At 42.8% G+C, this 15082-nt stretch overlaps 1 protein-coding gene across 1 annotated transcript in view; it reads left to right on the top strand.

The window, feature by feature from the left end:
- Window positions 1-15082, top strand: part of ebf1a (EBF transcription factor 1a) — a 220317-nt gene that overhangs the window by 14403 nt on the left and 190832 nt on the right. The window contains exon 6 of the mRNA XM_062999912.1: window positions 13959-14032. Coding sequence (XP_062855982.1) covers window positions 13959-14032 — 74 coding nt within the window. The remainder of the gene's footprint in view (window positions 1-13958; window positions 14033-15082) is intronic.

The raw sequence follows: 15082 nt of genomic DNA, 5'->3' as shown, positions 1-15082 counted from the left end.
GTAAACGGCTAGTACGTTTTGGCTTTCGATAGAACACCAGTCTGTCTTTAAGCTCATTGTAAAGACTCTCTCTCCAAACCACTTTGTGGTAAGACTCAAGCTTCGCGATGTGTTTAAGATGTCTCATTAAAAGCCCATAACGTGGTATAGAGCGGGTACACAACCTCTCGCAGGCTGGCTTCGGCCCAGCAGCACGCCACTCTTACAGAGCAAATTTTATGGAGTTGTTCGCCACACACTTCTCATTAGCACTGGCTGAGTGTGGGCTGCTCAGGACTCACACGTCGGCATTGGAAGCGGCGTGTGGACTGCATGTGGAAACGTAATTCTTTACAGAAGGGTACACAGTGTATGTTGGAAATAACACACTAAACATGTACAGTAGTTAGTGACGTCACAGTGAGTCAGATCTGATGCTGCAATGAACTGTGGAATTATTTATTTATTTATTAGGACTGTAACATCATGTTTTACACACTTTGGTTACATTCATGACATAACAGGTAGTTACTAGTTACACAGCATTTATAAGTTCTAGTCAAACACAGTCATGGACAATTTTGTATCTCCAATTTACCTCACTTGCATGTCTTTGGGCTATGGGAGGAAACCGGAGCTCCCGGAGGAAACCCATGCGGACACGGGTAGAACATGCAAACTCCACACAGAAAGGACCCAGACTGCCCTACCTGGGAATCAAACCCAGGACTTTCTTGATGTAAGGAGGCAGTGCTACCCACCAAGCCACCATGCCGCCCTATTTATTATATTCTGAAGAACTGTCTATAAAAAGTTATTTGGAGCACTAGTAATAGTTCTTTTTTTAATTAGTCTATGTTTTACGTTTTTATGACCAGAGGTTGGATGGAAATTTTGTTGAAAGCTATATCATAAGATATAGCTATAGATTAGAATGTGTACTTATATACACATATAAGTACTCATGTACACATGACTTAATTACACAACAAATCAGTTCCAGCTAAGTATAGTCCATAGTTGAAAGTAAATGGTTAGTCAAATAAAATACGATCATATTAATTACAGTGGGACTCAACAGGTAGTTGGTGCAACAGGTAGATGGGTTTTGGGAACATGTGTTGACTCTCTGTGCAGAGTTTGGCATGTTTTTCTTGTATCCATGTCCTCCTATTTATAGGTAATCCGGTTTCCTCCCACCTTCTAAAATATGCTGAAAGTGAATTGGCTTTCTGGCGGCACAGTGGCTCCGTGGGTAGCACTGTCACCTCACAGCAAGAAGGTCCTGGGTTCGATCCCCAGTCGGGCCAGTCCGGGTCCTTTCTGTGTGAATTTTGCATGTTCTCCCCGTGTCTGCATGGGTTTTCTCCGGGAGCTCCGGTTTCCTCCCTCAGTTTAAAAACAACAGCAAGTAACATGAGAACTTGGTGCTTGGTGGGTAGCACTGTCACCTCACAGCAAGAAGGTCCTGGGTTTCGATCCCCAGGCGGGCCGGTCCAGGTCCTTTCTGTGCGGAGTTTGCATGTTCTCCCCGTGTCTGCATGGGTTTCCTCCAGGAGCTCCGGTTTCCTCCCACAGTTTAAAAACATGCAGTAACATGAGAACTTGGTGCTTGGTGGATAGCACTGTCACCTCACAGCAAGAAGGTCCTGGGTTCGATCCCCAGGCGGGGCTGTCCGGGTCCTTTTTGTGTTTGCATGTTCTCCCCTTGTCTTTGTGTGTTTCCCCCGGGAGCTCTGGTTTCCTCCCACAATTAAAAGTTTAAAAACATTCAGTCAGGTTAATTGGAGACACTGAATTGCCATATAGGTGTGTGTATGTGTGTGTGCGCGTGTGTTTGTATGTGTGTCTGCACCCTGTCCAGGATGTTACTGTGTGCCTTGCACCCATTGAAAAACTAGGATAGGCTCCAGCACCCCCCGCGACCCTGATTGGATAAGCAGTTAAGAAAGTGAGTGAGCGAGTGAATTGGCTTTCAGTGTGTGATGGCATGTGATAAATTGGCGCCCTGTCAAGCGTATATTCCTGCCACAGGGATTCCAGATGCTGCCAAACCCACTGTGACCCTGACCAGGATGAAGCAGTTAGTGAAAATGAATAAACAAATGAATTGATCATAGCATGGCGTGACAGCACAAGCATCCTGGGACGATTGGTACATACTTGCTGTGTTAATGTGGACTGTTTTTAAATCTCACGTATTCGCAAACATGTAAGATGTAAAAGAATCACAGTTTAATAACATACACGTGATTGTGTAATAATTTTGTTAGGCCTACACATCACACTGACTGAAACGTCACTTTAACTCAACATGAACGGCGTGTGTAGACTGCTTAATGAGAAGTGACAGGACAGAGTAAAAATAGAAGGTTTACTTTAGCATAGCTGAGTACATACAGTGTATCACAAAAGTGAGTACACCCCTCACATTTCTGCAGATATTTAAGTATATCTTTTCATGGGACAACACTGACAAAATGACACTTTGACACAATGAAAAGTAGTCTGTGTGCAGCTTATATAACAGTGTAAATTTATTCTTCCCTCAAAAAAACTCAATATACAGCCATTAATGTCTAAACCACCGGCAACAAAAGTGAGTACACCCCTTAGTGAAAGTTCCTGAAGTGTCAATATTTTGTGTGGCCACCATTATTTCCCAGAACTGCCTTAACTCTCCTGGGCATGGAGTTTACCAGAGCTTCACAGGTTGCCACTGGAATGCTTTTCCACTCCTCCATGACGACATCACGGAGCTGGCGGATATTCGAGACTTTGCGCTCCTCCACCTTCCGCTTGAGGATGCCCCAAAGATGTTCTATTGGGTTTAGGTCTGGAGACATGCTTGGCCAGTCCATCACCTTTACCCTCAGCCTCTTCAATAAAGCAGTGGTCGTCTTAGAGGTGTGTTTGGGGTCATTATCATGCTGGAACACTGCCCTGCGACCCAGTTTCCGGAGGGAGGGGATCATGCTCTGCTTCAGTATTTCACAGTACATATTGGAGTTCATGTGTCCCTCAATGAAATGTAACTCCCCAACACCTGCTGCACTCATGCAGCCCCAGACCATGGCATTCCCACCACCATGCTTGACTGTAGGCATGACACACTTATCTTTGTACTCCTCACCTGATTGCCTCCACACATGCTTGAGACCATCTGAACCAAACAAATTAATCTTGGTCTCATCAGACCATAGGACATGGTTCCAGTAATCCATGTCCTTTGTTGACATGTCTTCAGCAAACTGTTTGTGGGCTTTCTTGTGTAGAGACTTCAGAAGAGGCTTCCTTCTGGGGTGACAGCCATGCAGACCAATTTGATGTAGTGTGCGGCGTATGGTCTGAGCACTGACAGGCTGACCCCCCACCTTTTCAATCTCTGCAGCAATGCTGACAGCACTCCTGCGCCTATCTTTCAAAGACAGCAGTTGGATGTGACGCTGAGCACGTGCACTCAGCTTCTTTGGACGACCAACGCGAGGTCTTTTCTGAGTGGACCCTGCTCTTTTAAAACGCTGGATGATCTTGGCCACTGTGCTGCAGCTCACTTTCAGGGTGTTGGCAATCTTCTTGTAGCCTTGGCCATCTTCATGTAGCGCAACAATTCGTCTTTTAAGATCCTCAGAGAGTTCTTTGCCATGAGGTGCCATGTTGGAACTTTCAGTGACCAGTATGAGAGAGTGTGAGAGCTGTACTACTAAATTGAACACACCTGCTCCCTATGCACACCTGAGACCTAGTAACACTAACAAATCACATGACATTTTGGAGGGAAAATGACAAGCAGTGCTCAATTTGGACATTTAGGGGTGTAGTCTCTTAGGGGTGTACTCACTTTTGTTGCCAGTGGTTTAGACATTAATGGCTGTATATTGAGTTATTTTGAGGGAAGAATAAATTTACACTGTTATATAAGCTGCACACAGACTACTTTTCATTGTGTCAAAGTGTCATTTTGTCAGTGTTGTCCCATGAAAAGATATACTTAAATATCTGCAGAAATGTGAGGGGTGTACTCACTTTTGTGATACACTGTACATAGAATAAATATAGAATATTAAAAAGACCAGCTCAGCGACGTCTCTGACATCCCGTACCCCCTCCTCTCCCGCCCGCAAACACACACTCAGTGAACTAAAGAATGAAGTCAGAGGTAAGAAGAAGGGTGCCAGGCTGACGAGCCATATCTGTGATCAATGCTTAAGCCGGAGACATATCAGATAAAGATAGCGGAAAAGAGTCTCCGCGTTCCCGCTGCTTCACAACAGCTGAGCCGCAGAACAAAGGCAAGTCAGACTCGCACGCAGTCCCACACTGTGCATGACATGTTTGCTGGTGACACCCACTAAGAGAAGAAGTGTTTTTATGTGTTTCTAGTGAATTGTTTACACTCTTCAGATGCAGTTGTCGCTTCATGGCAGAGCATGTTGGCTGTCAGTGGTACATCTAGCTCAGATTTACATTAAGTACTTAATAAAATATGTACTGAAAGCTGTGTAAGGTTTGCACAAGCCTTGGCCAGGAGTATGCAGGTTTCACGCTTTCCCTGGCCGTTCTTAAGGAGCTCTTTGTTCACAGTGCTCCAACCCGAAGCTGGCAGGTACACCTCAACTCCCCTGTTGCTCGTGCCTGGGAGTTAGTGTGTATATGTGTGTGTGTGTGTGTGTGTGTGTGTTCTGACCAGAGCTGGAACCAAAGTGCTCTCTTTATGCAGAAACGGTGCTGAGATTTATTAGTCTTGCTTTCTTCATGCTGGGACAAATTCAATGTAAAGGGAGACGAATCTTCAGCATTAGACATATCCTGTTATGTGTCAGTTTGGGATGTGATGGACATGAGTCTCTCTTCTGTGCTTGGTCTGAACCATTTTTAGTGCTATATCTGCTCCCTCGGCTGCTCCCGTTAGGGGTTGCCGGCGGATCTTGATCCGCATTATTGATTTGGCACAGTTTTTACGCCGGATGCCCCTCTGACACAACCCTTCCTATTTATCCGGGCTTGGGACCGGCACTACAATGCACTGGTTTATGCATCCTAGCGGCTAGGTACCTATAGGACAATTTTGTGTTTCCAGTTAGCCTGGCTGCATGTTTTTGGACTGTGGGAGGAAACCGGAGCACCCGGAGGAAACCCACGCAGACACGGGAAGAACATGCAAACTCTGCACAGAAAGGACCCGGACCACCCGACCTGGGGATCAAACAGTGCTGCCCACTTAGCCCCGGCTTAATAGTGCTCAGATGTAAATATTTAGATATAAACACTTGTGGCTCAACAAATGGGAAACAATGCTATAAAGCTGTTTAGTTCAACACAGCGATAAAGTGAAGGGTTTTTCATATTAAGGAAAAACTGCTAGGATTTGGATCAGTTCACTCCATAAATTGAGACCAATCACATTTGATTTGTTTATTTGTTTATTAGGATTTTAACGTCATGTTTTTACACTTTGGTTACATTCATGACAGGAACGGTAGCTACTCATTACACAAGTTTCTTTGGTTCACAAGGTTATATCGAACACAGTCATGGACAATTTAGTATCTTCAATTCACCTCACTTGCATGTCTTTGGACTGTGGGAGGAAACTGGAGCACCCGGAGTAAACCCACACAGACACACGGAGAACATGCAAACTCCAAACAGAAAGGACCTGGACCGCCCCACCTGGGGTTCGAACCCAGGACCTTCTTGCTGTGAGGCGACAGTGCTACCCACTTAGCCACCGTGCCGCCGCATCACATTTGATGTCTGAATTATTAGAGGATGATAAGATTTCTAAAAACTTGTAAAGTACTATTATACCTGACCAGCTATCAGCCAGCCATATGTGTTAAGGCTACTATTATATAATTCTCTGTAAACATATGTTGGGCATCATGGTGGCTCAGTGAGTAGCACTGTCATCCCACAGCAAGAAGGTCCTGAGTTTGATTCCCAAAGCGGTCTGGGTCCTTTCTGTGTGGAGTTTGCATGTTCTCCCCGTGTCTGTTTGGGTTTCCTCCGGGAGCGTCGGGTTCCTCCCACAGTCCAAAGACATGCAGTCAGGTTAATTGAAGATACTAAAGCCACCCTAGGCCTAGATATGAGTGTGTGTGTGTTTGCACTGTGATGGACTGGTGACCTGTCCAGGGTGTTTTCCTGTCTTTCGCCATGTGAAATGCACCCACAGCAACCCTGGGTAAAATAAAACATTGGTAAAACTGACAATGAATGAATGAACGTATGTTCCACTTGTATAATTGACTTGCATTAGCCATACCTGAGTCGGACATAATTATTACATGATTGTCTAATCACATTTATTTAATCTTGTTGGAATCATTTTTTTTTTTATGTCTTTTTCATTTATTTTCATTTTCATCAACCACTTTATCCTGGTCTGGGTCACTGCTGGGCTTTGTTCTGTGGAAAACACTGGCTGCAAGGCAGGAATACATTGATAAAGGCAACCTTCCCTTCTTCCTCAGACATAGCCAATCATGTCTGTGTAAACGCCTGGTCTCAGTGGTGGTGAATTATCATAATAGACCGATACGTCCTGATTATTTGTTGTCTCTACTTATAGAATGCCTTTATTTGTCATATATACTTATACACATGTACAGTGCAATGTTTTTTTTCCCCGCGTATCCCAGCTGTTTGGAGAGCTGGGTTCAGAGCACAGGTACGGCAACCATGGAACCAGCCCCGGTTCTGGACTGCTTTGCTTGGGGGGGCAGTAAAACCTAATGAGGGGGCATGTTGATAGTCATGTTTTTGAAGCCAGAAATATATTCAAGGCTTGATTTGTGCATGAATGATGACAGCCAAGCTATTGATACTGGCTTAAAGTGATGTATGAGGTAAAGAAATAAAAATGCATGTTTTCGAACTTAAACTTAAAACCCAATGATTAAAAAATACATGTTGATTATGTAAATGGAGAAAAAAGATTATCTAATTGTATTTCATTTTAATACGCCCCCTTAATTAAATTGCCATTACTAATAGAACAACTCTATTTCTTGAAAGGCTTTAATACAAATTTAAGTCAAAGCTGACAAATGTACCTACACACAGACTGAGAATATTCAAACGTGGAAATAGGAATGAGTGAGAATATTTATATTATTGGGAAATTAAAATATAAAGAAAACAAAAGAATACTAATTCTGTAAAAAAAAAGTGTTTACCAGTATACCTGCCTCTCGCTCACACTAACAGAACATATACTGCCGAACTGAACTGTTTGGGGCAGTCTGCCGATTTTTATATGACTCAAAGAGCCAATCAGGAATAAGCAAGGAAATATCTTCACACTGTAAAACAAAATGCATTTTTGTGATTGGTTCAGAGATAATTTTAAAAATAGCCGTTGCTTGCATTGTGCTTGGGGGGGCAAAGACACAATTTGGGGGGGGCAATGCCCCCCTCAGCCCCCCCCTAGCGCCGGCCCTGCATGGAACCGAGAAGGTTAAGGGCCTTGCTCAACAGGGGTTGAATGGCAGAGCTGGGATTCAACCTCTCAACTTTTTGCTTGATAGCCCAAAGCTCTACCCACTAGGTTATCACTGTCCCAACCACTATATATGTATACATATACATATGTGTGTGCTTTCAGATATTAATATAATATGTTAATATATACTTACACATGCTATGTAATTACAATATAACATCTTTAGTTGTTATTCATAATTAAACTATAAAAATTACTGGTTACTAATGGTAACCGAATAAAATAATCATATCAGTATCAGTAGTAGCTGAGCTCAGGACTGCAAACACAATAAAAATGTAAAAAATAGGATTCAGGCATGGACACTGTTAAAGTCAACAAAGGGTCAGAAAATCTAAATGTCAATAAAGCTACACAAGGTTAAACAGTCATTGTTTAGTGGTATGATCTGAACATCAGAGGAAGCTGTTTTTGACATTGTTCCAGGCACTGTGCACTAGGTAGTGTTATTCAGGTGCGGGTAGATGCATCGTCTCTGATAAATGGCAAATCCTACATAGGAAACAAATGCGTAGCAGGGTAGAGGACATATTTGTTTGGCCCCTCTGTCTCTCTCGCTCTCTCTCTTTTTCTCTTAGAGAGCCTTAGGGCTGGAACTCTGGGCTCAGACAGTGATGCATGCTACCACACTTTCAGAGGACCTTGACCCCCATTTTCAAAACCAAACAAACACATGCAACCAATCACCAGAGTTTTTCAGCAATCCGGTGCATGGGAAAACAGAGAAATTAAAATGTATTTGGGCCATTGCATTGAATTGGGGCCATTTCCATCCCCAGGATATTATATGTATAAATGTATATGAAAATTAACTTGCATTAAAATGCATTTTTCAATTGAGCAAAGTGTCCTGCACATTGATCTAATTGCTAATTTAGGATATATAATTTAAAAAGTTAATAAAAAAACCCTAAAACGTAAATGTAAAAGTATTTTTTATGCCCCTACTTTCTAACACGACACTTTACAATGAAATATAACATACAGTATATATATATATATATATATATATATATATATATATATATATATATATATATATATATATATATATATACTGTATATATACAGGGGTTGGACAAAATAACTGAAACACCTGTCATTTTAGTGTGGGAGGTTTCATGGCTAAATTGGACCAGTCTGGTGGCCAATCTTCATTAATTGCACATTGCACCAGTAAGAGCAGAGTGTGAAGGTTCAATTAGCAGGGTAAGAGCACAGTTTTGCTCAAAATATTGCAATGCACACAACATTATGGGTGACATACCAGAGTTCAAAAGAGGACAAATTGTTGGTGCACGTCTTGCTGGCGCAAGAGGAAGCTGTCTGAAAGGGATGTTCGGGTGCTAACCCGGATTGTATCCAAAAAACATAAAACCACGGCTGCCCAAATCACGGCAGAATTAAATGTGCACCTCAACTCTCCTGTTTCCACCAGAACTGTCCGTCGGGAGCTCCACAGGGTCAATATACACGGCCAGGCTGCTATAGCCAAACCTTTGGTCACTCGTGCCAATGCCAAACGTCGGTTTCAATGGTGCAAGGAGCGCAAATCTTGGGCTGTGGACAATGTGAAACGTATTGTTCTCTGATGAGTCCACCTTTACTGTTTTCTCCACATCCGGGAGAGTTACGGTGTGGAGAAGCCCCAAAGAAGCGTACCACCCAGACTGTTGCATGCCCAGAGTGAAGCATGGGGGTGGATCAGTGATGGTTTGGGCTGCCATATCATGGCATTCCCTTGGCCCAATACTTGTGCTAGATGGGCGCGTCACTGCCAAGGACTACCGAACCATTCTGGAGGACCATGTGCATCCAATGGCGGTGCCGTGTATCAGGATGACAATGCACCAATACACACAGCAAGACTGGTGGAAGATTGGTTTGATGAACATGAAAGTGAAGTTGAACATCTCCCATGGCCTGCACAGTCACCAGATCTAAATATTATTGAGCCACTTTGGGGTGTTTTGGAGAAGCGAGTCAGGAAACGTTTTCCTCCACCAGCATCACGTAGTGACCTGGCCACTATCCTGCAAGAAGAATGGCTTAAAATCCCTCTGACCACTGTGCAGGACTTGTATATGTCATTTCCAAGATGAATTGACGCTGTATTGGCCGCAAAAGGAGGCCCTACACCATACTAATAAATTATTGTGGTCTAAAACCAGGTGTTTCAGTTATTTTGTCCAACCCCTATAAAGTTGCCTGAGATTGAGCAATACACATTCTGAGTAGATTTTATCCTCAAAGTTGATGTGTTAGAAGCAGGAAAATTGGGAAAGCGTAAGGATTTGAGCAAGTTTGGCAAGGGCCAAATTGTGATGGCTAGACGACTGGGTCAGAGCATCTCCAAAACTGCAGCTCTTGTGGGGTGTTCCCGGTCTGTAGTGGTCAGTATCAATCAAAAGTGGTCCAAGGAAGGAACAGTGGTAAACCAGCGGTAATTAATTGTGTGTGTTACTAGATTCAGTGTTGAACAAAGATAAAAAATGAAGTTTATTTTCATCAAGTTACTACACACAAATGGCACCCATTCAGTGAAATGGCCCATTTAAATGATTTAAAAGGGTTGTTTCTTTTAAACATAATACACCAACGAGGCATAACATTATGACCACTGACAGGTGAAGTGAATAACACTGATTATCTCTTCATCATGGCACCTGTTAGTGGGTGGGATACATTAGGCAGCAAGTGAACGTTTTATCCTCAAAGTTGATGTGTTAGAAGCAGGAAAAAAGTTTGCCAAGGGCCAAATTGTGATGGCTAGACCACTGGGTCAGAGCATCTCCAAAACTGCAGCTCTTGTGGGGTGTTCCCGGTCTGCAGTGGTCAGTATCTATCAAAAGTGGTTCAAGGAAGGAACAGTGCTAAACCAGCGACAGGGTCATGGGCGGCCAAGGCTCATTGATGCAAGTGGGAAGCGAATGCTGGCCCGTGTGGTCTGATCCAACAGATTAATGCTGGTTCTGATAGAAAGATGTCAGACTCCATGCCTCAACGAGTCAGGGCTGTTTTGGCAGCAAAAGGGGGACCAATACAATATTAGGAAGGTGGTCATATTGTTATGCCTAATCGGTGTATGTGGTTAATTGAATAGGTGTTGTCACTGTGACAGAAATGCATCTCATTAATATATGCTATTTTTCTGGTTGTGAATGATGGTTAAGCACTACAGCGCACGAGTGTGTGTTAGTATGGATGTTTGTGCTAGGGTAAGTGATTCATGGCTGTGGGGGACGTGTTGTGTGGAAATGGAAGGGTGGAAACAAAGCTGAGGTTTTTTTGGATAAAGTGTTGACTTGGCCAGATGGCTTGCTACGCTCCAGTCTGGCAGCCCAACTGCTCGCTACACACACACACACACACACACACACACACGTGCACACACACACACGTTAACACTTACATACACGTGCACATTTAAATACACACTTGGCATAATCCAATTTTTTTATTCAGCAATTTTATAGTTGGTGAATTTACACAAATTCCAGGAACAACAAATTGTCGTACTCAACAAATTACACACACACACACACACACATGGCTCATGTCATGAGCAGGGTGTGGTGTACAAATATTTTTCAGCTGAAACCTATCAACATCCATCATGTCAAAACATTATTCAACTTTATTTAATTCCTGTCTGTGTTCCCAGATGTATGGATAGGACAGCATCTATCTGAGATACTTCCAACATGACCTAGTAAATCAGCAGTCTGTACTGTGCTTCTATCAAAGTGTCAAGTGCATCGTCTTTCACAGCCTTCTTTTAATTAGACTTAAACAAATACTCCAGGATTGTTTCTAACACATCTGGATTTACAGCATCTGTAACACATGTGAGGGATCACTGTACATTTCCCAGCACTGAGCAATACATTCTAGACCAAAAACTAATTTATAAAGTATGAGGCCGATAGCACCGCTGAGGTTTGAACCTGGTGGGGGGCCAGCATATTAGATTTTCTGTTTGTTTAAAATATAGACATCCTCCTAATGAATGGATGGATGGATGGATGGATGGATGGATAGATAGATAGAAGCCTGCAAAGAGCTTCATGTGTTCCCTTATCTGGGCGAGTTTCCTCTCAACGTCCCAAAACATGAAGATGGATAGGCAACTGTACATTGTCTCTAGGTGTAAGTGTGCGTGGCACTTCTATGGACAGGAGCCCCCTTCAGGGTGTATTCCTGCCTTGCCCACAGTGTTTCCAGGTGGTGGATCTCACCTTTGTCTAACCTTAAGATCTTTTATGTTAAAGTGTAAAGCTTGTAGGTTTGGAAGTTTTATACAGTAGGTATAGAAAACCCTGGTCAGAGTTTATCCTGGTCATGGAAAACACTCAAATATAGTCAATCATGTCTTTATAGAGGGTGGCACGGTGGCTAAGTGGGTAGCACTGTTGCCTCACAGCAAGAAGGTCCTGGGTTCGATCCCCAGGTGGGGCGGTCCGGGTCCTTTCTGTGTGGAGTTTGCATGTTCTTCCTGTGTCCACGTGGGTTTACTCCGGGTGCTCCGGTTTCCTCCCACAGTCCAAAGACATGAAGTGAGGTGAATTGGAGATACTAAATTGTCCATGACTGTGTTCGATATAACTTTGTGAACTGATTAATCTTGTGTGTAATGAGTAACTACTGTTTCTGTCATGAATGTAACCAAAGTGTAAAACATGACGTTAAAATCCTAATAAACAAACAAACAAGTCTGTGTAGATGCCCGGCTGGCCAATAGCACTGCTGAGATTTTTACTCAGTGGTGGTCTAGCGTAATAAATTTTCAATTTATTTAAAATAGACACCCTCCCTAAAAGATAATGAATAAATAAATAAATAAATAAATAAATAAATAAATAAATAAATAAATAAATAAATAAATAAAAGTTATTTATTGAGTGAATTAATTAAAATAAAATTTAATAATAAAAATACTAATATAATAATAAAAGAAAATTCTAATTAATAAATAAATATTGATAAATGATTGAATAAATAAAAAAATAATTAGTTTATTACATTATATAAAAGAGAGTAAAAAAAACTACTTTAGTCTAGCCAGCCTGCAATCTGCCTGCCTGGACATACAGTACATCAGATCCCATTTTTTATTAGATAAATAATAGAAAATATAGATTTTGCACATATGATATTTTATTGTGGGCGGCACGGAGGCTCAGTGGGTAGCACTGTCGCCTCACAGCAAGAAGGTCCTGGATTCGATCCCCAGGCGGAGCGGTCTGGGTCCTTTCTGTGTGGAGTTTGCATGTTCTCCCTGTGTCTGCGTGGGTTTCCTCTGGAAGCTCCGGTTTTCTCCCACAGTCCAAAAACATGCAGTCAGGTTAACTGGAGACACTGAATTGCCCTATAGGTGAATGTGTGTCTGCCCTGTGATGGACTGGCGCCCCGTCCGGGGTGTTACTGTGTGCCTTGCGCCCGTTGAAAAGCTGGGATAGGCTCCAGCACCCCCCAGCGACCGTGATTGGATAAGCGGTTAAGAAAGAAAGTGAGTGAGTGAAATATTTTATTGTACATTCTGACATGATAAATGACTAATAAATTAATAATATGCCTGATACAATTGTATTGAGAATTATAATTAGAAAGCTGTCACTTTGTTAATTCCCGCTTGTGTCTACTTACAACAAATATGAGCTAACAGTTTATTATAAGGCCTGCTTATATGGGATGACAAGAGAATATAATGGGTATTTCCTAAGATTATTAAAAAATATTTACAAATCCTGGTTTGTTTAGGGTTACGTGATGATACAAAGCCATTAAATGATTTTCTTGTGTGTTAAATGCAGAAAACACAGATAAATGACTACATACTATTAGACTGACTTCTTCAGAGGTAAGGAGGATCTCTGTTTGTGAAAATGGCCTTAAAATGTTTGGTAACAGTAATGTATTAAATATGGCCATAGCATAACATGGGCTGCTCACCAAAGCACTTCCATAGCTGAGGTAAAGTGGGTTTGGCCTCTAAGAAATCGGCAAGGTTGGTGATGGACCTCCCACAATACATTGGGCAACCGCAATGGGTTGATTGGTCGGTATAAAGGAAGGCCTGTGTAATTCTGCGCACAGAGCGGGTAGAACAGAGCGTCCCAAGCCAGTGATGCTGGAATGCTCCGGATCGTTCCCATGACACATACGGTCATTTGGTGAAAGCTTTCTGCCAGATGGAATAAGGTTCACATTAAGCTTTGGAGAGAAGTGTGTGGGAGTGGAAGAGAGAGAGAGAGTGGAGTGGTTTTGTGCTTGGTGTGATGTTTCATGTAATGTTTTGGTTTTAGGGAACCGGTGCCAATATAAGCGCAGTCCTTCCCATTGTTCAAGCTCTTTACTTCGTGTGTTAGAAAGAATTCTGCATATTTACAAGCACCATGTTCACATCAGTGTTAACATCTGGTTAAGGCTGAAAGTAATTTATTTTACTGTTTTTTTCTCTTTCCTTTTTCAGGCTATAATGTATGAAGGTCAAGACAAGAATCCAGAAATGTGCCGAGTGCTGTTAACGCATGAGATCATGTGCAGGTGAGACACAGTATATATTTTTCTTTAAGTGACCCTTTAAACACACACTTCTCACTTTGTAATGCTTTCACCATCACCATTATACATCACCTGCTCTCAGTTTACATCTGGATGCTGAACTTTACACTTGGCACAGCTGCAATTCTTTGGCCTCTTTGGATTCTTAGTTAGTCTAATAGTAGACCAGTTTAATAGAGGTGGTTTAGCACCCCTGTTTTTAATTTTTATGGCTGTAATTCCCATTGATCAATTATTCATTGTCTGTTTTACCACTGGCGGCACGGTGGCTAAGTGGGTAGCACTGTCGCCTCACAGCAAGAAGGTCCTGGGTTCGATCCCCAGGTGGGGCGGTCCGGGTCCTTTATGTGTGGAGTTTGCATGCTGTCTGTGTGGGTTTCCTCCGGGAGCTCCAGTTTCCTCCCACAGTCCAAAGACATGCAAGTGAGGTGAATTGGAGACACTGAATTGCCCTATAGGTGAATGGGTGTGTGTATGTGTGTCTGCCCTGCGATGGACTGGCGCCTCGTACAGGGTGTTACTGTGTGCCTTGCGCCCATTGAAAAGCTGGAATAGGCTCCAGCACCCCCCCGCGATCCTGACTGGATAAGTGGTTAAGAAAATGAGTGAGTGAGTGTTTTACCACCACTTTATCCGAATAAGGGTCATGGTGGGTACAATTCACTGGGTGTGTTTGCCAGTCTATCACAGGGCAAACACACACACATACACATACATTCACACACACACACACACACACACACACACACACACACACACACACACACACACACACACACACACACTCATACCTAGGGGCAATTAACTATCTCCAAATAACCTGACTGCATGTCTTTGGACTGTGGGAGGAAACCAGGGCACCCAAAGGAAACTCAATGGACACAGGGAGAACATGCAAACTCCACACAGAAAGGACACAGACCACTCCACCTGGGAACTGAACCCTAGACCTTCTTGATGTGAGGTGACAGTGCTACCCACCGAGCCTTGGTGCCGCCTGCCTTTGATCAGCAAACTTGTTTTTGCTTATTG

Source organism: Trichomycterus rosablanca, chromosome 8 (assembly GCF_030014385.1).
Source record: "Trichomycterus rosablanca isolate fTriRos1 chromosome 8, fTriRos1.hap1, whole genome shotgun sequence".
Classification (NCBI taxonomy): Eukaryota; Metazoa; Chordata; class Actinopteri; order Siluriformes; family Trichomycteridae; genus Trichomycterus; species Trichomycterus rosablanca.
Note: the sequence above shows the minus strand (reverse complement) of the source record. Positions and strands in the feature narration are given on the sequence as shown.